Source organism: Pagrus major, chromosome 12 (assembly GCF_040436345.1).
Source record: "Pagrus major chromosome 12, Pma_NU_1.0".
NCBI classification, from domain to species: Eukaryota; Metazoa; Chordata; class Actinopteri; order Spariformes; family Sparidae; genus Pagrus; species Pagrus major.
In genome coordinates, this window is record NC_133226.1 from 16,272,730 (window position 1) to 16,298,832 (window position 26,103).

The 26,103-nt window shown below is 41.4% G+C and overlaps 1 protein-coding gene across 1 annotated transcript; it reads right to left on the bottom strand.

The window, feature by feature from the left end:
- Positions 1 to 686: 686 nt before the first annotated feature.
- On the bottom strand, positions 687 to 25,084 carry LOC141006073 (nipped-B-like protein B). Its single transcript, XM_073478179.1, has 47 exons — positions 25,064 to 25,084; positions 23,568 to 23,716; positions 22,305 to 22,470; positions 22,101 to 22,201; positions 18,861 to 18,969; positions 18,636 to 18,784; positions 18,307 to 18,437; positions 18,129 to 18,219; positions 17,515 to 18,039; positions 15,688 to 17,421; positions 15,395 to 15,499; positions 15,068 to 15,202; positions 14,063 to 14,134; positions 13,864 to 13,953; positions 13,666 to 13,766; positions 13,465 to 13,551; positions 13,116 to 13,347; positions 11,896 to 12,047; positions 11,705 to 11,785; positions 11,479 to 11,579; positions 11,233 to 11,362; positions 11,062 to 11,144; positions 10,505 to 10,637; positions 10,256 to 10,399; positions 10,083 to 10,169; positions 9,589 to 9,800; positions 9,391 to 9,493; positions 9,199 to 9,297; positions 8,309 to 8,455; positions 7,658 to 7,792; positions 7,461 to 7,559; positions 7,313 to 7,366; positions 7,080 to 7,188; positions 6,837 to 6,973; positions 5,600 to 5,740; positions 5,394 to 5,487; positions 5,075 to 5,229; positions 4,897 to 4,987; positions 4,595 to 4,768; positions 4,304 to 4,494; positions 4,041 to 4,148; positions 3,377 to 3,577; positions 3,120 to 3,266; positions 2,635 to 3,011; positions 2,362 to 2,536; positions 1,902 to 2,090; positions 687 to 1,640 (listed from the first exon to the last, which is right to left on the bottom strand). The coding sequence occupies exons 2-47, from the start codon at positions 23,629 to 23,631 to the stop codon at positions 1,284 to 1,286; spliced, it is 8,298 nt and encodes a 2,765-aa protein (XP_073334280.1). The 5' UTR covers positions 23,632 to 23,716; positions 25,064 to 25,084; the 3' UTR covers positions 687 to 1,283.
- Between the last annotated feature and the right edge of the window lie 1,019 nt (positions 25,085 to 26,103).

A 26,103-nucleotide genomic window follows, 5' to 3' on the forward strand; every position in this document is an offset into this window, starting at 1 on the left:
TATAATATGTATATAAGACCTATGGTATTTTGTAATGGAGGCAGGATGTTACAATTTGATAATCAACTTTATTGTCTCAAATGACACCAGCACACCTACTGGGAATTTAATAATAAGAAATTACCCCAAACATCTTTTCCTGCATTATAATCTCTAAAAAAAAGTTTTTGTATCAGCGCATATTGGGAAACATTTACGCCGATACTGCTTTGTCTGTGATAGGCCAATATTGGCCCACTGATATATCGGTTTAACTCAAGGAAACACACTCATTTTAGGTTTTATAGCCTTCATATAGATGAGACAGAAAAGATACACAGGTTTATAGCTGTATTGCTGTTAAAAACTGGTCCTGATCTGCTTGATATCATACAGCAGCAGTTAGTACAGGAGAATTTTATGTTTAACATTTTCTACCAAAACGCAGAAAATCTTAACAATAGAGAAATTGTGCAAAGTACATAAACAACTATGTGGGCCAAAGTCTGAGAGATGTCATCAAGTTACCTGCCAGCTGCTGGTCCTCACAGTCAAAATCACCATGACAACACGATCTTTGAAAGGTAGCAGTGAGTGAGATGTGGTATTATTTCTTCAGAGGCACCGTTCAGGCAAAAAAGATGAGCCTCATGACTTTGAAAATGATGCAATGCATACTCTGATGTGGGGAAAAAAACACAAACAAGTAACAAAGACGTAAGAAAAATTTATTGCAGTATTTGTTCCACCAGAAGAGCAGGGGATCACTTTTTTCTTGCTCTGTGTTCTCTAACATCAAAATCTATATTAAAAACAATATAACTTCCCCTGCATATAGGCACAGATACTGCACTGCTTTTAACGTAAAATAAATTATATCAAAGATACTCCGTTACACAGTGTGGGTAAACAAACAGGAAAAGAAGAAGAAAGTTAAAAGTTGTTGGAGCTCTGGTCAAGTGAATAAATCCATCTGGTGCTAGTTTAAACTCCAAAAACACTTTATTAAGAACATCATCAATACACTAATTTCCAACATTCAGTTTCTTTTTTTTTTTACAGAATTATGTTCAGATATAAACATGTGTTGAGTTAAACTATGGTACAGTGGGAGTAAAAATCATACAACGAAGCTGCTGCACAACAGCGAAGGAACTCCCACACAATGTTTTCCCAAACATTTCCTTCTTATGTTTTCAAACAGACCAGTGTTCTCAATGCTTATTCCTCCACCAGGTCCGTCTTCTCTCTGTAACATATTGGATCCATGTAGATTTGGGCTGCGAGGGGTGTCTGTCAGTAGATTAACTCTTACCCCCCTCCTTGGCAGCGTATAGCGCCCGTAACGTCTGTGCCACTTTGTTCGACAGCTTTTGTCCACTTGTCAAGGAGATCTTCTTGTAAATAATGTCTGACTCCTTGATAGTGTCGACCCAAGGCACCTTTTTGCGACCGTCCCGTTTCTTTGCCACAACCCAGGGCCCGGAGTAAGATCCAGTCATCCAGTGTATGCTGTAGCCATTTTTGATCTTCTGCACGACCCTGGCAATCTGTGGTCTGTCTTTGTATTTGGGACGGAGGATGGCGACGACGTCCATGGCCTCCACCGTCTCGTTCTTGTGACCTGAATCCTCTGCGGAATCACCTTTCCTTGGTTTCCGCTGTGGAAAGAACATGCAGTTGTTTATTAGTCTTCATTTTTTTATAGCGGAAGCATCACACAGATTCTCCACATTTTCGTAATGTGTCAACAGTAGCTGCAGAACAAGGAGTAAAAACTTAAAAATCCATTACTTCTGTTGTGTCAAATCCACACGACCTCACTAATGCCCAGAGTCTATGCAGAAATAGTTATATCACAGGAAAGTTAACATGTAAATCCTCTGAGTAATCTCTGCTCTTAGGAGTTTTAAAATTCTTACCGCGGGGGGATCTTCATCCTCACTATCCTCCTCATCGGTCTCCACTGGAGCAGTGTGATTATTGTGGTTGTGGTTTGAGGGCTTTGAGCCCTTGAGCAGCGACGTAATTGCTTTGTTTCTGGCATTGGCACTCGCTTCACCCTCCTGGTCCTCTTCGTCACGATCCAAGTGCTCCATCAGTACCTTGAACTGAGAGATAAAAGCAAGTGACACTCTAGTTGATATGATTATTTCTTACAATTAGTGTGGATAAATACAGAGCAATAACCTTGGACATAGTTTATTAATTAACGCACAAAGGTTTCCTTCAGTTGTTGAACATGACTTGAATGAATGAATTTGATCTACCTGATAATCAGAGACAAACAATATTCTGCACTCTCCTTCTCACAGACATACCTTTGTCTTCTACATGTTCCTGAGACTGAAATAAACTTAAAACATAGCACTGAATGCTTACGTCCAAAAACTGTTTCACAATATTCTTCTTGGTCTCGTAGCTCAGATCCATGTTGGCCGTGTCATTCTTCAGGTAAGTCAGTGTCTGACGAGGGTTGAAGTGCACCTTCGACTTCCTGTTCACAGCCTTGTCGTACACTTTGGCTGCCTCCGTGGGTGAGTATTTCTGGATTTTGCTGCAAACAAAAAGTTCCGTTCAGTCATGTAAACAGCTGTACTGCTGAGGCAGAGCTAATAAAAAGAATTGTCGATTGGCATTTTTGATGCGGCCTACCTGTCTGAGAAGCCGTACAGATTCTTCAGGTGTTGTTTTAGCACCAGCAGCAGCAGAATACCCTGTGAGGCGCTGGCAAAGTCCAGCAGAGGGTCGGGGTTTTCAGGCAGACGATCTATCAGTGCATCCTCGTCTTCAGAGTCAGAGTCGGAACCGGCTGATTTCTTTCGCCTGTGGACCACCTCCTCCTCCTCATCACTGCTACTGGATGTGCTACTGCTGTCTTCGTCTTCATCATTCTCCTCGTCCTCCTCGTCCTCATCAGAGCTGTATTTCTTCCTCCGAGGCTGCTTCTTCTTCTTCTTCTTCTTCTTCTTCTTCTTTTTTGGCTTCTTTGTCTTCTTTGTCTCCCGCTGTACAGGCTCTTTCCGCAAAGACTGCGCAGAGAAGAAAGTCATTCAATGAAAGACCAAATATATAAGCTCATGCTAAATAAAACAACTAAGATCAATAAGTCAAAAGCAAAATGAGATAAAGCCTCTCACCTCCTTGAAAGACTGGAGCAGGTTGCTGCCAGAGACAGACAGAGTGATATCTATATGGTGCATAATGAAAAGAGGCTCATCCTGGGTCTGGTAGGGGAAGCACGCCAAGCTGTCTGCTACGAACAACAACATGGTCACCTCCGTTTTCTGTAGAGGACAGAGTGTCAAAACATCACTACAGGAACTAACTGGATGGGCAAACCTGAAAAACTGTAAGCAGAGAAGAGAATCAGTCTGAAAGAGAGAGGCAAACTTACGGAGCTGTCATCGAACAGGTTGAGCAGGGAAATGAGGAAAGCTCGTCTGTGCTGTCGGTTCCCACGGACCAAAGTGTAGAGATGAGCGCAGAGAGCGGAGTCTGAGTCATCGTGACGAAAGCCTCGAATCACAGCACCTTTGGATCCCTTTATGGCCTGTTGTACCTGGTAAGACATCTTCAACCCTGCTACAGCCTTCATCTGTGAATTCACAGTGAGATACAACTCAGAAAGTGCATAGATAAAATGATGATTGTTGAAATCCTTCCAATAAATACATACAAGCCTGTATTTTATTGTAATTAGAACTACAAAAAATAGCATTTAAAATGTTCTTCCTCTTCTGGGGCCTCATTTATGAAAATGTTGTTAGGATTAAATTTGAACTTAATCTTTCCGACAGTACAAAAAATAAAGTCTATAAAAGATACTCAGCATAAAAAACTTTGCTTAAGTGGGTTCTGAGAATCCCAACATTAAATTTGGAGTGTAAAGCCATGTTTTCCTTCCTCGCAGCATTGAGCATTCACTGTAGCCTCAGCTGTTTGAAATTCTCCAGCCATGACAAAACATACACACCACTCCCCACAGATACAGTTAAATCAAACAATCTTATTTACACTTCGATTTACACAGACTGATCATAAACCAGAAAGTCGCTCACGTGGATGAAGCCTATATATTTCTTGTCGATCTCCGCCAGCTGTTGATCGGCCTTGTTCTTCATGGTTGGCTCTGGGTCTGTTCCCATGGCGATCAAGTAGGGCACACACTAAAAAAAACACACATTTTTCCTAGTCGGTGAACAGCTCATGATGCATTCAAAGCAGCAGAGAAGGCAATCTCACACAGATCTTGCTTGTAAGAGGTAGTGTGAATATCTGTCTTGTCTCGAGTTTGGGTTAGGGTTAGTGAGACTGAGCGTACCTGTACAGGATGGACGAGGCCCTGGCTGAGAGTCAGTGTGATGACACTCAGGGCAAAGTGTCGAACGGTGGACTGGGAGTGGAAGAAAGACTCCAGCACCTGCTTCAGGTAAATCTGCATTATGGAGCTGCTCATGCCCGATGAGATGTCTCCCATTTCCTTCAGATCCTCTTGCTTTGCTTGCTTCTTCCCTGAATAAACAAAGAAAACATCAACTTGATTAATCAAAGGATGTTCTACATGACATTGATAATCCATGGCATAACAGAGCACACCAGTTGTTAAACTCACATTCGCGATCAGCCTCCTGCATCCGATTGTCCTCCTCCTGTAGGTACGTCTGCAGGTTTTTAAGCACCTGTATCTTCAGACTGACCAAACTGCTTTCATCTGACAGGATACTGTTATACAGAACCTTCACATCCTGCACAAACATCAGCTCTGGGTGCATGATGAACTGGAAGCCTTGAGACAAAAAGAATAATTCATACACAGACACAATTATTGAGGGAACAGTAGTCAAAAACAATTAAACAGGCAATTTAAAAGATTGAAAGAGGTATTAATACAATCTGAGATGAGGTGCAACATACCTAGACCTATGATGGCCTTGATTTGGACCTCCTCATCTTCGTGAGTGGTGAAGTACAACAGAAGGTCCAACACTTTGTCCTTAATGACAATCTAAGAGACAAAGGGGGGGACAGCAAGTCAGTCATCAAAACAGATTCTGCTTTAACACATATTTTGAAGCAGATTGCTGGTGTTTACCTTGTTAGCACCCTTGAACTCCTCTTGGTCAAAATCAAAGTGTCGACAGAGAGCTCCCACAGTGAACAGTGACCGCAGGAGAGTGGGTTTGTTAGCAGCCAGAGTGGAGCTGTTGGGGTCCTCCTGGTGCTGTGTCTTCAGTTTGGCCAGAGCTCCTGTAAAATTGAGGTAAGACTGAGTATGGGCTTAAATGCAACCTTAAATTTGAAGATTAATGAAAAGTTTAACAATTACACGCTCTGTGTACATGTTTTAAGAATATTTGTGTATTTTGTATTTTTTTTCTGGCCTTTTGTATTTCAAAGTATGTAAGTCTTACCATAGTAGCGGTTGAAACAAGCCCAAACAAACTTGTAGTTGTGTGTGACCTTGTTGACAACAGCACCAAGACAGCTTACACAGTGTTGGACAACCTGGGAAGCAGACACAACACTTGACGTCATGCTTACATCTCGGAGCAGTAGTTTCATCACCGCCCTCTTTGAGAGCTAACTGTGAAAGCTGTACGCTATAAACCACACTGACCGTCATGCCATATTTGATGATGAGCTTCATCAGGTCTTCTTCTATGGTAGTGAGGAAGGTCTCACTCGGGCTGTCCATCAGAGGGATGACCAGCTCCAGGATCTTTGCCACGTTACATATCACCATGAAGTCGTTCTGAGTCTGAAATGTCAATAAAAAGAGAGCTGCACAGTTCAAAGCTGAGCTGGAAAATAACTTTTTGTTGTTGTCGGTAATGCACCTTTAGGCTGGTTTTTGGATTGACTATAATCAGCAGACATGAATAGGCTTCCATATCATTTATCATAATATTCAATTAGTTATTGCAGAACCTCCACAGTCGGTTATCATGGAATATTACAGGGTGTCTACAAGTATCAGGTAGTTCAATTGAAAGCTTTTTGGGACCGTTTCAGGGTAATTTTGAATTAAATTTACAACAGATTTTAGGAAAAATCATCTTTTTCTTATTTAACCATTGCAGGTAAATATAAAGGTATATAGTATATATGTGGTCGCATGCAGAGGTAGGTTTTAAGGTAACATCAGAAATGTGGACTGTCACGCAGAAGAATTGGACTAATTTTTACAAAAAGATATTAAGAGACGGATAAATTGAATTAAATTAAGACATTTCAACAGTTCGTGTTCTTCCTGGTAGGACTGATAAGAATACTATCGCTTATCCGATACTGTCGAGACAAATATGATATATAATACGATTTAATTTTGAAAATGTCCTTAAGAATGTTATCAGCAGAAACCATCAAATACAATATCATGTTATGTTTCTTAAATGTATAGTACACCTAAGTGCTTCTAAAAAGCTCAATTTCATTGCTTTATTAAGTGGATTCTTCCTCAGCTCCTGACTTATGACTTACTTGTAATACTGTACAGTTGATCCTACTTATTTGTTCCAGCAAGACATCTGAGCTCATTTGTACCACTTAGAGTATGCATTTGCATGACTGACGGGATGTCCTTCTTAAACAAGTGTGTTTCAGTCAGCTCTGATAAACCGCCACATGTTTGTGGTCTTAATGGGCAATTACTGGAAATATTGCAGACAAGTAGGTACCACAAATGTGGGCACTGGGATGGACTTTGTGTTGAACACTTGTGCTTTCATTTGGCTGCCACTAGATGGCGCTGTAGTACAACATAAAAATGTGTTCATTTGCGTACAGTGGGCACCAGTGTCAACAAATGATCTCTCATACTTTCAAGCAATACTGAACAAAATGAATATACTCACATTGCACTTGGTGGTCAGGTAGGGCTGCATAGTCATTGCATGTTTGACCATTAACTGTGCCCTGATCTTGCTGAACAGGTAGAGAGTTGTGATGCATGACACCAGACGACCTGAGTTGACCCCTTTGTCTTCACAGTCTGAAACACAAACACAGAAAACATTGAAACTTGGCACATCGATGCCGATTGTTTAACACAATAAAGAATTGTGTAGTCAAACGTACTATTACGTCTCATTTTTTACCTGCAAGAGACTCCTCATATTTCAGTATGTGTTCAACCAGATTGTCCACCAGCTGTACACAGGCCTTCTTGGCAGGTTTGTACGAAGCTTGCTCCTCTGACTTCAGTAGCTAAACAGTTGGCATACAGATATTAGATAAGATGCTAGACAAAATATGCAAACAGCAGCTATTTATATAGACACCCAAGCTGCTGTTGAGAAATCAAAGCAGCTGCAGGAGTTAAACAACTCACATTTTGGAGAAGCTGCTCAAACCAGTCGTAGCCAGAATCTTTACATGCCAATACCTGGGATGAAACAATCGCAACAAAGCATGAGTCAGAAACAAAAATGAAAATGTTTCTTCTTAAGATTTTTGTCACAAGCCCAGATCGTACGTACCACATCTGTGATGTTCAAGATCTTCCGGGTCAGTGCATCTTTGTCATGACTGGGTGTGGGAGTGAACCACAGTTTCTGGAATGTCTCATTCACCAGTTTCTGCATAAGAAAAGATGTCATATGTATACAAACTGCATACTAAAATATAAAACTTTTCACCACTTGAAAGTGAAATTTGCATAAAAAGAAACACAAACCTTGATCCCCTCTTCATCGTTGACCCTTCGGATCATCCTGACACACATCTCAGTGATCTTGTGGAAGTCAGGCTGCTCCAGGCAAATATCCCTCAAGATCTTAATGACCCTCTTCCGCACACTGATGCCTGTGTCCTGTGTAAAGACAAAATAGATACAAGGACAGGTCAATATGGATTTAATGTACAGTGCCTTTTTGTCATTGATTGATTTGAAAATTCAATTTGAAACTGATTGGGAAAATATCAAGTATCCTGTTCAAATGTGAAAATTAAATATGTAAAATAAACAGATGATGGACAAACACTAATAGGTAGGAGCCTGTGAAAAAACAAATATTTCTCAAATTGTTGCACTGTCAAATGGTTGCAGTTCTTTATTTGATCTGTAGGGGGCAGTGTGGGAAAAAAGATGATTTCACCTTAGCTGAACTTTTGCACTTTAAATGAACTTCTTGGTTAGAGTTTTCTATATTCAAGGGCAAAGTTCCACTTGAGCCTGTCTCATGATTGACTTGGTCCATTCCTTCAAAGTGCATAAGATGTGACCAAATCAATTTAAACTTTACCACTAGATATATACACTCGCGTTCTATACAGAACCTCACACTGAGCTGTTAAATAAGGTGAAAAGGGAGGCTTAAGAAATTACCAGTATCCTTTCAATGAGCATGTCATAGTACTGCTCAATGAGCTCTGGTCGACTGAGCACAAAACGGCCGAGGAGCTCCACAGCTGCCTCTCGCACACTGGTGGAGTTGTCCATGAGGCGACAATGAACCCCACGCTGCATATCCAACTGGAAACAAATAGGGGAGATTAGTCAAGCATAAATAGACATTACTGAATGTTACAGCTGCTAGATTGACTGTGTTAAACTGGCATAATTTGCCTGTTAGTGCCAAAACAAAACCCCCAAGCTCAAAACAGAATCCCCCTGTTAGAACTGATTCTAAAAAAAGATGAATCAAATGTAAAAGACGGCTTTTATCTGGGAAAATTACAAAGAAAAAAAAAAAAAAACATTTAGGGCCATCAATCCAGTATTCTAAGCTCAGAAATGGCTATATGTTTACTTAACTACTTCAGTTGTTTAGGAGAATTCTGCAAGTTCTTGTTAACTATATATGATAAGCGATAGAAAGCATCCTGACCAGAAACAGTACAAATTGGCATGGTTCGTGCACGGCCCAGGACTGGAAAGCTTTGCAGTGGGTGATTAAAACCGTTCAGAACATCATTGGCACACATCTACCAAGCATCAGTGATGTTAGTGAAGTGGGTGCCTGCACGGAGCCCACAGGATACCAAAAGACAAGAGCCATCCCAGCGACAGCCTGTGCACCCATCTGCTGTCTGGCAAGGAATACAGAAGTGTCCGCTACTGGACCGGCAGACTAAAGAGCAGCTTTTTTCCTCAGGCTTTGAGATTCCTCAACTCATCCTACATACTACATATGTAGCATAAGGGGACTGCAATTTGCATTTCTTCGTGTAATGTTACAGGACAACGCAGGTAAAAACCAAGAACCTTGCACTCACCCGTGCCAGAATACTTGGATCCACAGCTACTACTTCAGACAGACACTTCATGGCTTTAGTTCTGACTGCGATGGCACTCTCACCCAGCACTCTCAGAATCTATACAAGGGGAACAGTAAGAGGAGGAAAGGGTTAGTGACAGCCAACACAAAACAATCTCTCACTCACATTCATTTAAAATAAATCTCTTACCTGTGATAAATAAATATCAAAGCTCTGTGCAAACGGCCTCATAGAGGCCAGATATCTGACAATCAGACAGGAGTCCTCATAATCTATTGTGTCAGAGATTTCCCTGAAAGAAAAATCCAGAAGACCATTTAACACTGGGATAGGTGGACAAGTCAAACAGCCAATTAGTGCAATCATCCAAAGTAAAGTAATATTTACCTCAAAGAACTGGAATGTGATGCCCTGATGACCTTGCGGAGGAATTTCTTCCGTGTCTCGGCCCTCTGCATAATCTCGTCAGTTGAGTCAAATTCTTTGGAATGACGTCCACCTTTCAAGTCTTCATCGCTCTCATTTTGGGACTTCATCGCTTTCTCTGCCTCACTTGCAGTATCCCTGTACCACTGGGCAACATAAAACTTCCTGGAAAACTATAAGAAAACAAATGCATACATATGTGATGAAAAATGCTAAAGAGTTTATCACTTTGACACCAAGGAACCCTGTTTAACCCATGCCTCTTTCACGTTAAATCTAAAAACTCTCAATACCCTTATGTCAAGTCATTCGAGAGCTTCAAGTAACATGAGTACAGGCTTCAAGAGGGTATTACTGCATGCAAACACTGAGCATCCAGTCCTCAGGGTATCATAAATGTGACCATAATGATTTCTGTAAGTACACAGCTGAGTGTATGAAGATTAAACACTCACCACCAGAGATGGATCTGTCTCAATGTTCCCATCTAGGTAGTGTAGCAAGGCCTTCTGGAGCTGCTGAACTTCATCGCTGCCTGGAGTCTGTAAGGAGATCAATAAGCAAAAGGAGCATCAATGACACTGTTCATTTACATCTGATAAAATGATTCTGTAACTATCCAGTCTACCTCTCTGAGGATGCGGTCAATAGCCTTTTGGTCCATCTTGGTGTTGACAGCATCTTTGCGCAGGCGAGAAGCCACAGTGCCGAGGTAGTCCAGCGACGCCACCCTGAGTGCCATTTCTGTCTGCTTGTTACTGAACTGGTGCACCTGGAATGCGAGAAGTGGAGGAGAAGTGTCACAATAAAAACAAAAATCAACAACACTGGACAGGTGTTGATTGATGTCAACTTTGAAGTGAACGATGCTACTCACCAAGAGCCGGCCCAGTAAACTGAGCAGCAGTTCAGCTGCCGGCCATTCAGGCTTGTTGACTGAAGACAGCAGATCGTGAACAAAGTTCTCGAACAGAGGCCTGTAGTCCTCCTCTCCCTGCTTACTGCCACACCTGAAACATACAAAATACAATCTTTTATTTTAGTATACGAGTGCAATGCCCATGCAAAATGCGCCTGTTTTGATTGATCTCGTATAAGTCAGTGAGTCAGTCTTGAGTTGGAGTTCCTGGTTTATATAAACTGTCTTAATATTGAAAGTGCTGTTTGTCCAAATTGCACCAAATTCGGCCCACAGACAGACGGACAGAGATTCCAGGCTTCATAGTTAGATTTTTAAACATTAAGCTAGTCAATATTGCAGCTTGTTCCATGGCAGAAGCAGGTACACTGTGGTATGGACACGCAATGTAAAAGTCCCCCTTTAAAAATCCATAGACAAAGCTGACAGTGCTATAGATTTTGGCTTGCGGTGGGTGTGGATGAGATCAAGAACACGCATTGTGCTGTGCAGCAAGTGTTGGACCAATGACTTACTTCTTTAGAAACACTGACAGGAAGTTCTGCGCTGTCCTCATGGCGGTTTCATAAGAGTTTGTGATGAAGACATCCTTATCCACCTACAAAAATAATTACTTTAATATGTAAAAACAATTTCTGAAACAAAAGATAGTACGGAGAAGTTTCAGTTAAATCGTTGCTAGTTACCTTCTTATTGTGATCATCCTCTGGGTCCCTCTCTGAGGGAAAGTGTACCACACACTGGATGAGCTGAAAAACCAGCGCTGTGACCATCTGGATATACACGGGCTCTCCATTTGTGTCACAGCTGTTTAGCCTGGGGAAGCATGACATGAAGTATAGGGATACAGAGCAATACAGAGAAGGTCAGTGAACAATTTCTTCATTCATTTAATTTGCTGAGCAAATATTCACTGGACAAGATGTTGTCACCTAAAGTTCCTGAGGCTGCGTTTATTGGTAGGCAGTCTTGCCAGGGAGGTGAAGATCTCTTCGAGGATGAGCTGCCTGTGCTTCTCGTAACGAGAGAACACCTGAGGGAAGAGTGAAATGCAAAACGCAAAATCAAAACATAACAATAGAGATGTCATGAAAAAACAATCTGAAGCAAGATGTACTGCTAGAATAACATGAAAATTGCACGCCATGGCAGACTTACTGCTGTCACCAGTGTGATGGCACACAACTGCAGATCATTGACATTCTCCACAAAAAACGGTGTAATACCCAGGGTGGACACCTAAAAAATGATAAAGGCACAAAAGCAATCAGGTGTGTTAAAGCCTGAGAATCAAAAGTTAAATGGGGTCATGAATTTGAATTATGTGGAAACCAGATCAAGAGTCTCACCTGGAGAATAGTGGTGTCAGTTAGCAGTTGGATCTCCAGGAGCTCTGAGATGTTGCTGATGATATCACACACTTTGCTGTAGAGCACGACCACCACCTTCTGTTTGTGGCCAGAACTCTTTGCTCTCTTGGACTTTGAAGTATGCATGCCACCTTAGGTGAGGAAGATAAAGAGAAAAAAAGAGTTGAATAAAAGATAAGTAAGCTACTTCAAACAGCAGCAGAAAAGTACCAAGGCTGCAGGATATTGAAGTATTCTTTTTGATAAAAAAGTGTTAGAATGTGTCAGACATGGTAGAAATTTTTCGATTCAACTACAGGGTTTCACATCAGGAAATATAACTACAAGAATATTCTTTCATCTTTCTATTCATCGTCTTTTATTTTTAAAAAAAAGTAAAATAGTCCTTAACTTCAGCTGATAAGCAATTACTTCATGAATTTAAATTTGCAATAGACAACTTTTTTGCTTTAACTTATCATTTTGAAGTAAATACTGATTGCACAGTGTAATGGCTGAGGAAAAAAATGGCACCATCTGTGTATAGATTGATTCCCTATAACCCTCGCTTTCACTACGGTATTCGGTCTGCCACTGGGCTGGATTTTCCACCGAAAAATTAAGATTGAAATGCAGCACAAAGGATGTGTGTCTGCGCAAAGAAGGAAAAGAGGGAAAGTGATAGAAACTGAGAAGCGTGAATGGGCAGGCAGTCGCTCGATGGAGAGCGCCGTAGTTGTGTCAAAGTCTGTTCCCCCGTAGATATGTGTTTACCCTTACCACCAGCACTGGAGACGGTTCAAAACTGGCATTCTTTTGATGAGATCATTAAACACAAAACCGGCCTACTTTTTCAAAGAACCAGGTGTTTAACTTTAACTTTTCATAGCCCTGACATCGGGGTTTCGGTTGTTTTCTTGTTTTGGACAGTAGCCAGGTTGAAAACGTCTTTGCGACAGCTGCAGTAACACCACGGGGAAATACAAATAAAGTTGAATATTTTGAGATGAAATATCTTTTCTTTGTATGTAACTTAATATAGGCTGAAAAAGATTTGCAAATCCCCGTAATCTGTTTTTATCAATGTTTTACACAGCATCATTTTTTAATTGGGGTAGTAATATATCAACTTCACATACACAAAGGTAGCTCCTGGAAATCAAGATTTTTGCAATCTTTTTGTAGAACAACTTAGAAGAACAGAAGAAAACTGTGCTGACCTCCATGGGAATCCACTCTGAAGGCGGAGTCATACTGAGGGTACAAAGAGTTTTGCAGATGGAACTTGGTGTATTGCAACACCCTCTCGATCACATCCTCTATATAAACAGCCTTGGGCATGTGTGGAGATGTCATGATGTTGAGTGCAGTCAGACAGGCATCAGCGGACTTGGTCACCCTCTCCATGATAAGGTCACGCCACAGCCGCTCCTCCTCCATGGAATCATCATCCTACAGATGTCAAAAACAATAAATACAATAAATAAATAAAACAAAGGACAAAACTCGCTGAAAATTGGGTAAAAAAAACATTAAAACTCAGATGGCTTCAAAGTAATATCAACTTACGTGGTTCATTAATGTGGAAAGTTTGACGCTGTCCTGAATGTTCTTCTCCAGGATATTCAAAATCTTCACCAGTTTACTAGATGGAAACTGTGGAAAGAACAAAAGATTGGTTAGTTTCACCACAACACAGCTGAGAACTGATGGTCTTCAACAGCTATAAATCAACTGTGAACCTGACTGTTAGTATGTGAACACTCTTACCTTGTTAAAGACGCCCATATCTTTAATCTTAGCGGAATCATTGCCTAGCTCACTCAACTGGTGTTTTCCAAGCAAGAGCTCTTCGGGTATCTCATCATCATCTGTTTGTGGGCACAAAGTTATAATACTGTCAAGTTTTTCAGTTCAACACTTCGGCAAGCCAAGAACTTTGGAAACCGTGCAGCACTTGGTGTTTACCTGCAGCAGCAAGGTCCACGTCCTCAAGGCTCTCAAGAATGTTGTCAACACTGGCTGTGAATCTCTTAACTGAGGATGTGTCCATCTTTTCTGTTAAACACATGTAAACAAATTGATTAATACAAATATGCAGTTTGAAACAATTACAATTCATCATTATTAGGAAAAAAATGTTTTAAACAGAGTGGTTAAACAATACCCTCTAGTGTTAGGCTGGACTCGTACGCCTTCCTCTTTTTCTGTTGCTCCTTTTTCTTTAATTTTCTGGCAACTGAACAACAAAAAGAAAACAATAACAACATTAGTGAAATCTTTGACAGCAGCAACTAACCCCCAAGTACTGAATGTTTAATAGAGAAAGACTTGTGTGTAGTAATACAGCTATCCAGGGAATTGGCCTGGCTGATCACTGGTTTCAAACTGCAATAATTTGAGTGACAGCCATCAGAAATTAGAAGCACAATGTTGTCTGTTGTTATAATTGAGATACAATAATTTTGCCATCTTAGAAATAATTAACAAAATAAAGGCCTTGTTTACACTTGGTATCAACATCCACCCTGAGGGATGCGATCACAAGTGGACAGCTCTAAGTACAGGTTTGAACACCCCTCATTGAGGACATGTGAGATCTGATTACTTAGACCTCTTTCAGAGGTGGTCTGGGCTGCATGTGACCACACTCTTTAGCTGTGTGCATGCACATGTGTGTTGGGCGACACTGAAGGGCCCTACTCAAATGACGTCCTTCACCACACTACTAAATCAACCCTCAACAACTGGCAACTCCCTTATAAATCGCCTGATTTAAAGAGTTGTTGCATGAGGAAACTTAGCAAACTGCAAAATGGCTACAGCAAATTCTAAATCATCGGTGCCTTCTTGTAAATTCGTTTGACAATTTATTAATGGTAAACATGGCAAATTTTACGAATATATTAACCAATAAAGGCAACATCTTAATGTGGAGAAAGTCCCCAGACTCCGTTCAATTGTTCAATTTTGAGAGTTGTTGCATAAGAAGAAACTTTATGAACTTTGTGAAACGCTCTCTACAATACATTAACTATTTGGGCCTTTTTGTTAATTCGGCAAATGTTACACATGAAAATATTTGTATCTTTGTGTAAAAAAACGTATCCATTTGCCAGGTGTGATCTGACGGGCTTAAAGCTGTGGGCTATGCCCACTGGTAATCCCTTACCATCTTTCATGCTTGGTGGTGGAGAGCCGCCATCTGAACCATTAGGGCTCCGATCGCGATGACGGCTACCGGACCCTCGACCAGCATTGGCTTTCCATGTCTTGTCTTGACCTTTCTTGGACTTTTTCCTTGCAGCTATAACAATAACATAAAAAGGATAAGTCAGTGACAGAACATAAAGCATCATTTATGGATCTATTAAAAGGATAATAATTGTTATATAAAGCATTTGCAAGTATCTTTTTACATCTTAAGGATTGCTGCATTACAAAATGTAAAAACAGTATTCTGACGATAACTGTGAAATATTTTAGGTTTAATACTGACACTCATTGTCTGAGTCATCTTCATTGCTTTGGTCTTCATCTGAGTCCACCTCGGCGTACTTGGATTTCTTACTGATCATACTGTGCTTTCTCTTAATCGACATCCCTGTAAGCACAAGAGGTAAGTGAGTTTTCAGGACAGAATAATTTACACTTAGATCAATTCAGGAACTTAATCCACAGCAATCTATTCCGATTAATGACTCGACATTATTCTTGAGACTGTGGTTCAAAGTAAATAATTAATCCAGAAACAGCTTTGTGCAAATATTTAATAAACAAATTAAATCATACCTCTCTCTGATTTGTCACAGGAGGACCACTTCCTGGATCTGGAGATTTGTGCATCTCTGCTTTCCCGAATGATCCTCTTTACCTCGTCAATACTGAGTCTCCGAAGTACAACAACAGGCTTAGCTCGTTTGTTTAAGTTCTCTATCAATGACACTCGCTTCAGCCTGACAATGGGTTCGTTCAGGGCGTCTTTGAGTTTGTTCAGAGGTTGAGGATCTTTCTCTTTCCCGTCCCCTTTCAATTTAGGAATCACAAAGTTCTTCAGACTTCCTGACGTGCCACCCAGCAGGTACGAGGGGAACTCGCTGGGTTTTGTCTCAAAAGACTGCTGTTTGTTTCTAGCTTGGCAGTTAAGGCTGCCGTCCCCGCTCCTCCTCTCTTCCTTATTTTGGGCGTTTTGATGGTTGGAATTCTCTGTCCTCTGTCGACCGTTGAGGTCAGTAGATTTTCTGCTTCCATCTCGCTTTACCTTTGGGCTGTCAGGTCTAGTGTTCCCGTCAGGTGAGTGTCTGTTGCAGTTTTCCCGCAAAGTCTTGTGTTTCCTTTCTCTGTCTTTATCTCTATCTCTTTTTCTGTCCCTGTCTTTATCTCTATTTTTATCTCTATCTCTGACTCCATCCCTGTCTTTATCTTTATCTCTGACTCCGTCCTTGTCTTTATCTTTATTTCTGACTCCGTCCATGTCTTTATCTTTATCTCTGACTCCGTCCTTGTCTTTATCTCTGACTCCGTCCTTGTCTTTATCTCTGTCCTTGTTTCTATCTTTATCTTTGTCTCCGTCCTTGTCTTTATCTCTCTCCCTGTCTTTATCTCTGTCTCCATTCTTGTCTTTATCTCTGTCTCTCACTCTATCTCTAATTTTGTTTTTATCTCTAATTTTGTCTCTATCTCTGACCTTGTCTCTTTCCTTATCTTTGTCTCTGTCTTTGTCTCCTTCTCCGTCCTTGTCTTTATCTCTGTCCCCGTCTCTATCTCTATCTTTGTCTGTATCGTTATCTCCGTCCTTGTCTCTGCCCCTGTCTATGTCTTTGTCTTTGTCTTTATCTTTATCTTTATTTCTGTCCATGTCTCTATCTCTGTCTCTGACTCTGTCTTTGTCTTTATCCTTAACTTTATTTCGATCCCTAACCTTTTCCTCTCCATGTCTGGAGATGCGGTCCGCCTTGCTCATGGTTTTTGGAGTCTTAGGTTGGCTGACATCCGGCTGGTGACTGTTATGGTTCTTTTCCTCTTTGTGGCTTGAGTCTGAATTCCTGTCATGTTTCTGCCGGGTAGTGTCTGGCCGTTTGTCATCCGAGTGTCCCTTGACGCTCTCAGATTTGCCGTCATGTCTGTGTTTTTCGCGCCGCCTTTCCTGCTTCTCTTTAGTGGTCTCTGGTTGCCCATCTGAGCCAGACTTCCTGGGAATATCTGCGTGCTGTTTGATGATCCCAGGTCGGTTTTCAACAACTTTATCTACCTTTACGTCAGTCTTTGACTTTATGCGCTGTAGGTGTTCCTCACACAACTTCTGTGCTTCCAAGACCACTACAGGCTGTCCAATCACTCGGCCGGCTTGCTGCAGATCAATACTGACCATCAAAGCAGGCCGACTGGCACCGTTACTTGCAGCATTTGTCTTCTTGGGTGTCAACCTGCTGTCAGTGTTGCCCCCTTGTAAGATAGGCCCGTCACTTGAATCAGCTCCGGATTCCTGAGGATATGAGTCTTGCTTCCGTTTCTTCAGTGGCTTATCTGCAATAAAGACAAATGTAGCTTAGATCTTCTAATAATTCAAATCAACCTAGGTCATGAAATAAATGCAAGAAGGCCTAGGGCAAACTATACCTTTATCCTGGACTTCTTTAGACCACCGTTCTCTCTCACTGGCCGACTCCCGTTCTATTCTCTCAATCTCTGCAATTGTATCTATCTCAGCATCATCGAACACAACCCCGCTGATGACTCCAGAGTCCTTGGTATTTGGCCGAGCAGGAGCCTGCTGACAGTTTGCCTGCTCCTCAGCACCAAACTTGTGCAACACATCCTGTGCAGTCCTTGACAACTGATTTTTGTTATTCACCAAATCAGTTTCATGATTTAAGTCGCCGTGCGCCTTAGGAGGAAGTTCTCCAGGTTGATCCATGTCTGAACTTCTCACGCGTGACAGTTTTAAAGTCAGCCTGGCAGAGTCTTTTGATGGAGAACTAACAATGCCATACAAGGCGCTTTTGTCCATCTCTTCATTTTCTTCTCTACTCCTTTCTTTCTGCTTCTTTTTGCGGTCAGCAGAGGTGAGGAGAAGGTCAGGTGCTGCACCTGGTGGCACATCTGGTGGATGTGACTGCATGATAAGAGGAGGCCTGGACTCTCCTAAAACACAAATAAATTCAAGGAAAGGTGAGCACCAGAGAAGAAAATTTGGCAAAAAATTAATTGTACAATCCATTGAGGCACCATACTTTTTGCAGTCTCTTCACTCCCTGCAGGGGAACACACAGACTCTGGTGATTTAACTGGAAAAGCGGCAGCCCTCATGGAGGGGTCATTCTCCTGTTTGAACACAAGACATTTGTCAGCATTTTCCACGGTCAGCATCTGCTGAGGTCCAGTTCAAGATATCTTGATTCTCTGCATTACCTCATTTCCTAGTCTGTGAGCCATGTTTATGTAGTCTACGTTGGAGCCTAGTCTCACATTATGGTTCGATGAATTGCTTGATAGCTGTCCAGAGACCTTGTTGTCATGGATATTTCTCACACCACCAGCAACTAAAACAGAGAGCGAAATGAATTACCCAATGAAGTATATGCAATGTCTATCTAACAGAGAGACAGATAACTTATTGCAGAGCTACAGCTGCAGTTTTACTACATTACATTAAGATAGTGTCTGCGATGTACTCCTCACCCAATGAGTGTGTAAAAAAGACAGCTACCTCATTTTTCCTGGTTTTAGTGTATACTCACCTTGCTGAGTCTGTTGGTGTTGAGAATAACTGGGGGGATTATACTGCATGTAGTCTGCAGGACTCTGAGGGGTATAGGGACTAGGTATAGGGCTGTTCTGCTGGGGTGCGAACCGAGTACCTGATCCAGTCTGCTGGGATGTAAAGCATCTGTGAGGGAGGAAGAAGTAGTGTTAGTAAAAGTAGATACTTTTTCATCATCATCAGTATGCTGGTACTGCCTTACCCAGAGGGGCTTTGAGGAACTGTGGTTTGCTGATAGTTTGATCCTGGACTCCCATGCACCTGATTCTGTGAAATCTTATACTGTTGCATCAATGGCTGCTGCATTACACCTAAGAGATAAAGATAAAATAAATCTACAATTAAGAGCATGCAAACAAATTACATACAAACAACATACTAAATTCTGCTGCACCAAAACTCTCTTATGTACCTAAGGAATAGAAACTTGGTAATACAGGTATTCGGGTTTACAAATAAGATAGCTCAGGTTAAACACAATATTCATAAGTGAAAGTGAAATGTAATAGCATCCGCAGTGTAACAAGACTATCCACCTAAACCAAAAACATATTCTCAATAGCAATACTGGAAACTACTAAAAAGTTACAATCTTATAAATCCTACCTTCCTTTTTTTCATTAACAGTGTATCTGAGAGGTGTTGCTTCAATTCTACTGTACTGGATTGCATTATTATCAGCCGTGACTGAATTGGCTGGTAATCATTGTGGTAAAATGTGGTGCTAGAGACACCTTTTATACAAGGAACTAACATAGAAGCAGTTTTGAGTACTTTGCCAGGATTTAGATGTCTGCCTGTCTGTGGCCAGGCAACCGTGCAAGACACAGTCATGTGACTTTATCAGTGGGATCAACAATAAGCAACCAGTTCGAAGAGGGGTGTTGGCCTTTAGTACTGGGTTCTCATGTAATAATGTAGTAATGACTACTGAGTAGTCATGGGTCAGAACGGGAACATGTTGACAGGCATCAAGTCCGGTGTGATCCCATTGCAAAATCGTTCCTAGTTCTGTCTGTGGACAGACTTTAGCAACGCAATAGTATCACAACCATGAAACATGCCAGTCATGGAATTTTTTACAGGTGTGTAGATGAGATGAAGGCTGAGTTTGAAGATGGGCATGGTCTGGGCAAGGAGGCCAGATGTAGGCGAATGCCTCAGCACTATATTACGCCTTTGGCCGACATTCATGGTCTGATAACTCTGTGTATTTGTAAAAACTACTCAAATTTTCAGTCATATATATATAGTCAGTAATGTAATGTACATATAATAGTATAATGTATGACAATAGAACCAATTAAATAACAATCATATCATATTATTCAGATCCATCACAATGGCTAAACTACTTTTTCTGTATTGAAAACTTGATTGTATAGACTTGTTAAACATTCTGAAAAAAAAAAATGCATCACCACAAAACATCACTTAGAGTTCAGAGTATGAAGGAGGAGGTTATAGTTGCAGGAAAAACATGATGTTTTAGCAAGGTGCAAGGTTATGTGCATCCTGTCAGGTGATAAGTACACACTTATCATTTCACGGGGTCAGAAGCACTAAGTTCCCACTACTGGCTAAAATGGCACAATCAATGAACCGCAACATGTTTCACCCAGCGCCTCAACAGACCGATGCATCAGTGCTAATGAAATATATATTTTTCAGGTCCGAGTGTGTGTTCACAACCACAGATGCTTGTGGTTTGTTTTTTCTCACTAATGTTCATCTTGCAGTTAGCAGCACCTCCAGCTCTGCAGTACACGCAGTGTGCAGAGCTTTTCTCTTATTTTTCCCTCTTTGGCACAAATAATGATTCTATGAAAGTGTGTATGCAAGCCATACACTTATAATTACCAGTAATTGCAGGGTAGTGAAGCTGCTCATAAAACTAGAAGGCTTTCCTGAACAAAGGTTAAAACACAAATTTTGAGCTGTTTATGGCAATTAGCGATATCACTGACGACACCTAAAACAAACACAGCGATGCCTTTAAGAAATGTGTGTGGGATTCAAAATATCTTTTTAAATATTTTTCTGTTGCTAAATATCACATGTGCTATGAACAGGAGTTCAATTATAAGAGTACTTATCAACGCACTGCAATGTATTACTTTAAAATTCCAATGAAAAGTTATCTCACAAGTGTCGACTTTACGAGGTGGAACTGTACAAGCGGTTTTATTCCCACCAATGGAGACAAAGAGACAAAGAGATTAAGAGAAGATTTCATCTTTGTCTGTCAAGTGAAGACACAAGGATTGTTTCACCCAAAATAACTAATAAAAAGTTGGGTTTTTTTTAGTTTTTTTTATGCAGATTTCTAATGCTATCTAGCCATGGAACTGGCCAGAATTCTGTCTGTCAAATTTATTTTGCCTCCTCAATGTGATGGAGTTGAATGGAATTTCATTCAGATGCCAACCATGAACCACAATATCCCAGTTTGTGTCCGGCTGGGGACCTTTGTGGAATCTCTCTCCCGTCATTTCCTGTTATCTCTCTACTGGTGTTCTCTAATAAAGAGATAAAATAGCCAAAAGATCATTTAAAAAAAGAAGAAAAAAAAACAAGAGCAATATGTCTTACAGAAACAATATCCCAGTTACTCTGAATGGTCCACAAACTTTGTTATAAAAAAATTTATTCTTTTACCTATCATAAGTCAAAAAACTGGAAGAACAGGGAAAACAGCTAGCCTCTCTGAAAAATGTGCCTTGCCACAATTCCACAGCTGTCTTACATAGATGTTATATGTTGTAAGCTAGCATGCTAGTCACCCAAACATCAATAAAGACAGGACTTTGAGGGTCTAGTTGTTGTCAAGAAATAACTTTCTTGACAATGGAGGAGATATTTTTTTCAATGTTTACAGAGCTATACTTATTGTTTTTTGCCTGTTTCCTGTCTTTGAGCTAAGCTACGCTAAATACAGGCAGACTACTCGTTATCTGTATTAACCATAGTGTTGGCATTACTCCTTACCTCTTGTGATGAAACAAAATAACTGCCAATGCTGGCCAATTTAGACTAGGGCGCTATTTATAGTTCTGCTTACCTACACTTGTCTATGTTATTGTCAGATTGCCTCTACTTCATATTTAAATAATGTGTGATTAAATATTGACTTTTTATCTCCTGTATCTGCTTTTTGTCACTAAAGTAACCCCTTTAACTTGTTATGAAATAGCCTTATTAACTTAAGTTTCTTTCATGTTTTTCGTCCCGCAATGGCTCTGTCCTCAGTTTGGAAACAACTATTGCTGCTTAACTAGTCGCAGGTAGTGCATCTGACCGAGGAAATGCTCAGGTGAATACTTAGTGGAAAACCAAGAGTACAGCCAGTGACAGCGCATGCACTAAGCTCGACTGCAAAGTCAACAGCAATGACTCAATGCCTCCTCCTTACCACCCCAAACCTTGTACTGGGTTGGCCTACTTTTGTCCCTGAAGATTTTGGGGTTCCTGGACAGCAGAGTTTGGAGAAGCATTGGCATGTCACCCTCGGGTTCATCGTTCCCCAAGTTGTCCTTCAACTCTCTGGAAAGCAAGCAAAGGTATAGTCAGTCACACTCATATTGCAGGCAACAGCTGCCCACTGGCTTAAATGCGAATGTGTGAAGGATGGGTGAGTGGTACTTACATGTGTTCAGTGGAGACCTGGTTAAGGCTTTGTGCCAGCTGAGTCACCAGATTCTCATCCCGACACACCAGTAGGCTGCCGACCTCTTCGGAGATCCTTCCATTGTAGAGCAGACTCTTAGCAGTGGTGGCAGGGAGAGGAGAAGGCAGGGGCAGCTGGTTCAACACTAAGAGGATGATGGAAAGACAAGTATGGTTGGGTGGAAAATAAAAGAAAGCTTTAAAAAAATAAAAAAATAAAACTGTTTTGGAAAAAGATTAGTATGTGATAATGTCAGTATGTAGGGATTTAAAGGAGACATATGCTCATTTTCAGGTTTATCATTTTATTTTGGGTTACTACTAGTATATGTTTACATGCTTTAGTGCTCAAAAAACACATCAGTGTTCTCACACTGTCCAGTGCTGCAGCCTGCATTTTAGCTCCTGTCTCTTTAAGGCCCCCCCTCTCCTCGATAGCCAGTCTGCTCTGATTGGTCAGCTTGCACATGCCTGAGTCAGCACTGCTAACAACAACAGAGCAGCTGTGCTAAATGAACTAATTGGGTTCAAAACGAGCTGCTAAGCATTAAATTATGCAAATGTGTGACATGGTGACATAGTGTGATGTCACAAAGTCACGGAATTACTGATGAGGCATTTCAGACACTTCAAGTGCAGTGTTTTCTGTGGGAGAGAGGAGTTTCTGTTGGTGCAGACTTTGACCTTTATAATTTTCAAGACATGCACAGGAACCTATTTAAAACACTTAAGGAAAAGACAAAAGAAAAAAGTCTCCTTTAAAGTCTGAAAAATGCAAATTACCCATTCCACACTGTTAATATGTTAACCTGAGCTCGAAATATCTTCCTTTACTTTTGATGAAATGAATGGATCCAAAATCCGAATACATTCATTAGTTTTCACTCTTGTGTTTACAACATTTCTAATCAGAATAAACATACTGCCATACTCATTCATGATGAAATATAAAATATGCTGTAACAATATATTAAACATATCATGCATAAAAAGCCCTTAAAATCCAAAAGTGTAGTAGTATAATGTTCCCTTATTTTAACAGTTATTCATTTGTCTTTAATCAGAACTAGTTTGGGGTCTCTGAGCTTTTAACTTCCCATCTTGAGCAATGTGAACCCCTTCACTTCCGTCTGCCCTGAAGTCACCAGTTGTCAAGCAGTATTCCTCAGCCCTTCCACATCTTGGTTTGAATGTTAGTGTTAGGTCGGTGCGAACAGCATTAGGGAGACGGTGTTTCACTTACAGTCTGTCAGGCTAGCAATTCCAGCAAGAGTAGTGATGGGAACATGAGGCATATCACCATTCATGCTGAAGATGAGGTCAAGAGGTCGTGTCAATGCACAGGCTGCTCGATATCACCAATCTCTTCCTAATCCTCACATCTCCAAAACGCTGCAGAGACAACAAAAAAAACAAAACAAAAAAAAAATAACAGACAGTCTCACAGGATGTACTGTCAACAAGGATGGATGCCATTACATGCAGCAGTGTTTTTATTAGGATTACGAGTATTAAGAAACAGTTAAGTGTTTTCCTTATAACTACAGTGCACGTCCTCTGGGGTGAGGATTGAAAAGAGTGTCAGCTCATGAGTGTGCATTATTACACTGCCAATATAGCTGCACCTCTGACGTAGATAGTTAATACCCTTTAGCAAGCCTGGGCATGTCTTTATAAGTTATTGATTTATATAAGCTTCTGGTGTCCGGGACATCTTGTTTCCTGGTTCGTTTCCCCTTAATAAACACACACCTCCTCTGTGTGCTTTTTTTTCCTCAACTGTGTCAAGTCTAACATGTATGCAGATGGCTGCAGACACACACAATCAATCATTGTAGCTCTCGTGTGAATGCAGGAGGTCGTGCAATGGACATAGATTCTGGTGGTGACAAATCTGTCTCTAGCTAGCTAATGATACAAAAGTTACAACCATTCTCTCAGTGTGTGTGTGTGTGTGTGTGTGTGTCTAGCTAGCGTTATATCTATAACTAACCTCAAACGTCAGCATGTCTGAGTTTATCAGTTATATACATTTTCGCAGCTGAAACCTACCAAATAAATCCCGACGCTGATACAAAGAAGCTTGTAATTAGTACACATCTTGAATTCTTTCTTTTGTTACAGTGTCAGTAAAGGTTTCCGGGGCTACCCAAACACATAACAGCCGAATTAGCTCATCCTCACACCAGATATGACTGTATTATTACTCGCTTGTGACTATTTTGACGATGTAGACACTTGGTAAGAGGACGAGCAGCGCAACGACGCCTGTGAAAGTGACTTAAAATCAACTCGGGGCTAGCCGGCTAGCAACAACTGGAGATGTAGCTAACGTATGCTAGCTAACTGGCAAGGTAGATCTGTAAGTTGCCTTAGCTAGCATCACCGGGAGTGCATCGGACCCAGTTAGCCGTGGGTTGCCGACTCCGTGACGCTCTTTTCCCCACGCAGACCGAGTACGGCTTTAGATTTCCACCTCGCACTCGCAATGGCCTTCATCGACGCATCCCTAGCTCCCTAGTAGACCACGGACTTGCCTGAGGAAGCGTAACCCCGACCCGACGCCAGGGAGGCAGGGGTACAAAGCAAAGACCCCATCACAGATCACAATTATCCCCTTGGTTGATCCCGTTAACGGCTCCCAACGGCCGCCCGGCGGGTCCGGCAACGCGGAAACACCCGGGAAGGTGAACAATTTGTCGGCAAAGAGGTTGTTATTGTGGAATCCGGCTTATTTACCTCTGGATGTGATGAGAAAGAGAAGTGGTTCTGGTGGAGGAGGAGGTGGTGGTGGTGGTGGTGGAGGAGGAGGAGGAGGAGGAGGAGGGGGAGGAGCAGGAGTAGGATGGCAGCTGGAGCTGGAGAAGAGTCTCTAGCTCCCTCTCCGTCCCACCGTTCAAACAGCTCTTCCGAGTAACAGCTAACACGGCGGCAGTGATTCCCGTCGGGAGGACTGGGGGATTTTCTTCTTTCTCACGGCGAGCATAGCTGCTGGGAGTGGGAGAGCATCCTCCTCGAAGGCACCGGCCTTATCGGACGACGTTTTGGATCAGGCGCTGGGGGTTAGCTGTGCGCGTACCGGTTAATTTCCGGATATAAAAACAATCGGACAACAGAGAAATGGGGGGGATCTAGCAGCACTGTCTACCCCCCTACCCCTCTCGCTCGCTCGCTCTCTCTCTTTCAAAATGCCGACCGGAAGAACCGATAAAAGGAATAACTCCCTCAACCGGTGGGAAGCCAGGCAAACTAACGTTAATTACCGTGTAACAGACTGGAGTCCCATATCGTCGTCCATTGATGAGGAAGCATCCTGGGAGACTCTTTTGCTATCACAGTCGTGTTTGTTTTTTTGTTTTTTATTGTGATTTTATTTTGAAATAGGCTAGTTAAATCCAGCTCTGGTGTAAGAGTCTTCTTTGTGCATGGTATTGATTTGTAATGTTTACATTTTCTGACCAGCTGAGTAATATCTTCCCCACAATTATGCTGCAATTCCATCACAAAAAGTTCAGTTATTTTCTGATCAGATTTAAAAAAAAAAAAAAAAAATCTTCCTTGTATTTACCTGAGGATCATGTATGCAGGCTTCTCATCACTACAACGCAAACACATCACACAGCCAGCCAATCAGCTGGCTGCTTCCCTAAACAAACTTAACCCCAAAGCTGCAAAAGAAAAAGAAAAAAAAAAGTCTGCCCCTCTTCAAAGTTTTCTCACATGCTCCAAACTATTCAGGAATGTAGGAGTGTAGAAACCCCTCGAGCCAGTCGGAAAAG

Bases quoted from the DNA above. Each gene is read 5' to 3' on its own strand.
- LOC141006073 (XM_073478179.1), bottom strand. From the start codon at position 23,631: ATGAATGGTGATATGCCTCATGTTCCCATCACTACTCTTGCTGGAATT. The intron at 2,537-2,634 runs GTAGGCCGCATC...TTTTGTTTGCAG, and splicing joins CTGTACGGCTTCTCAGACAG to CAAAATCCAGAAATACTCAC. The intron at 2,091-2,361 runs GTAAGCATTCAG...TTTATCTCTCAG, and splicing joins TTGTGAAACAGTTTTTGGAC to TTCAAGGTACTGATGGAGCA.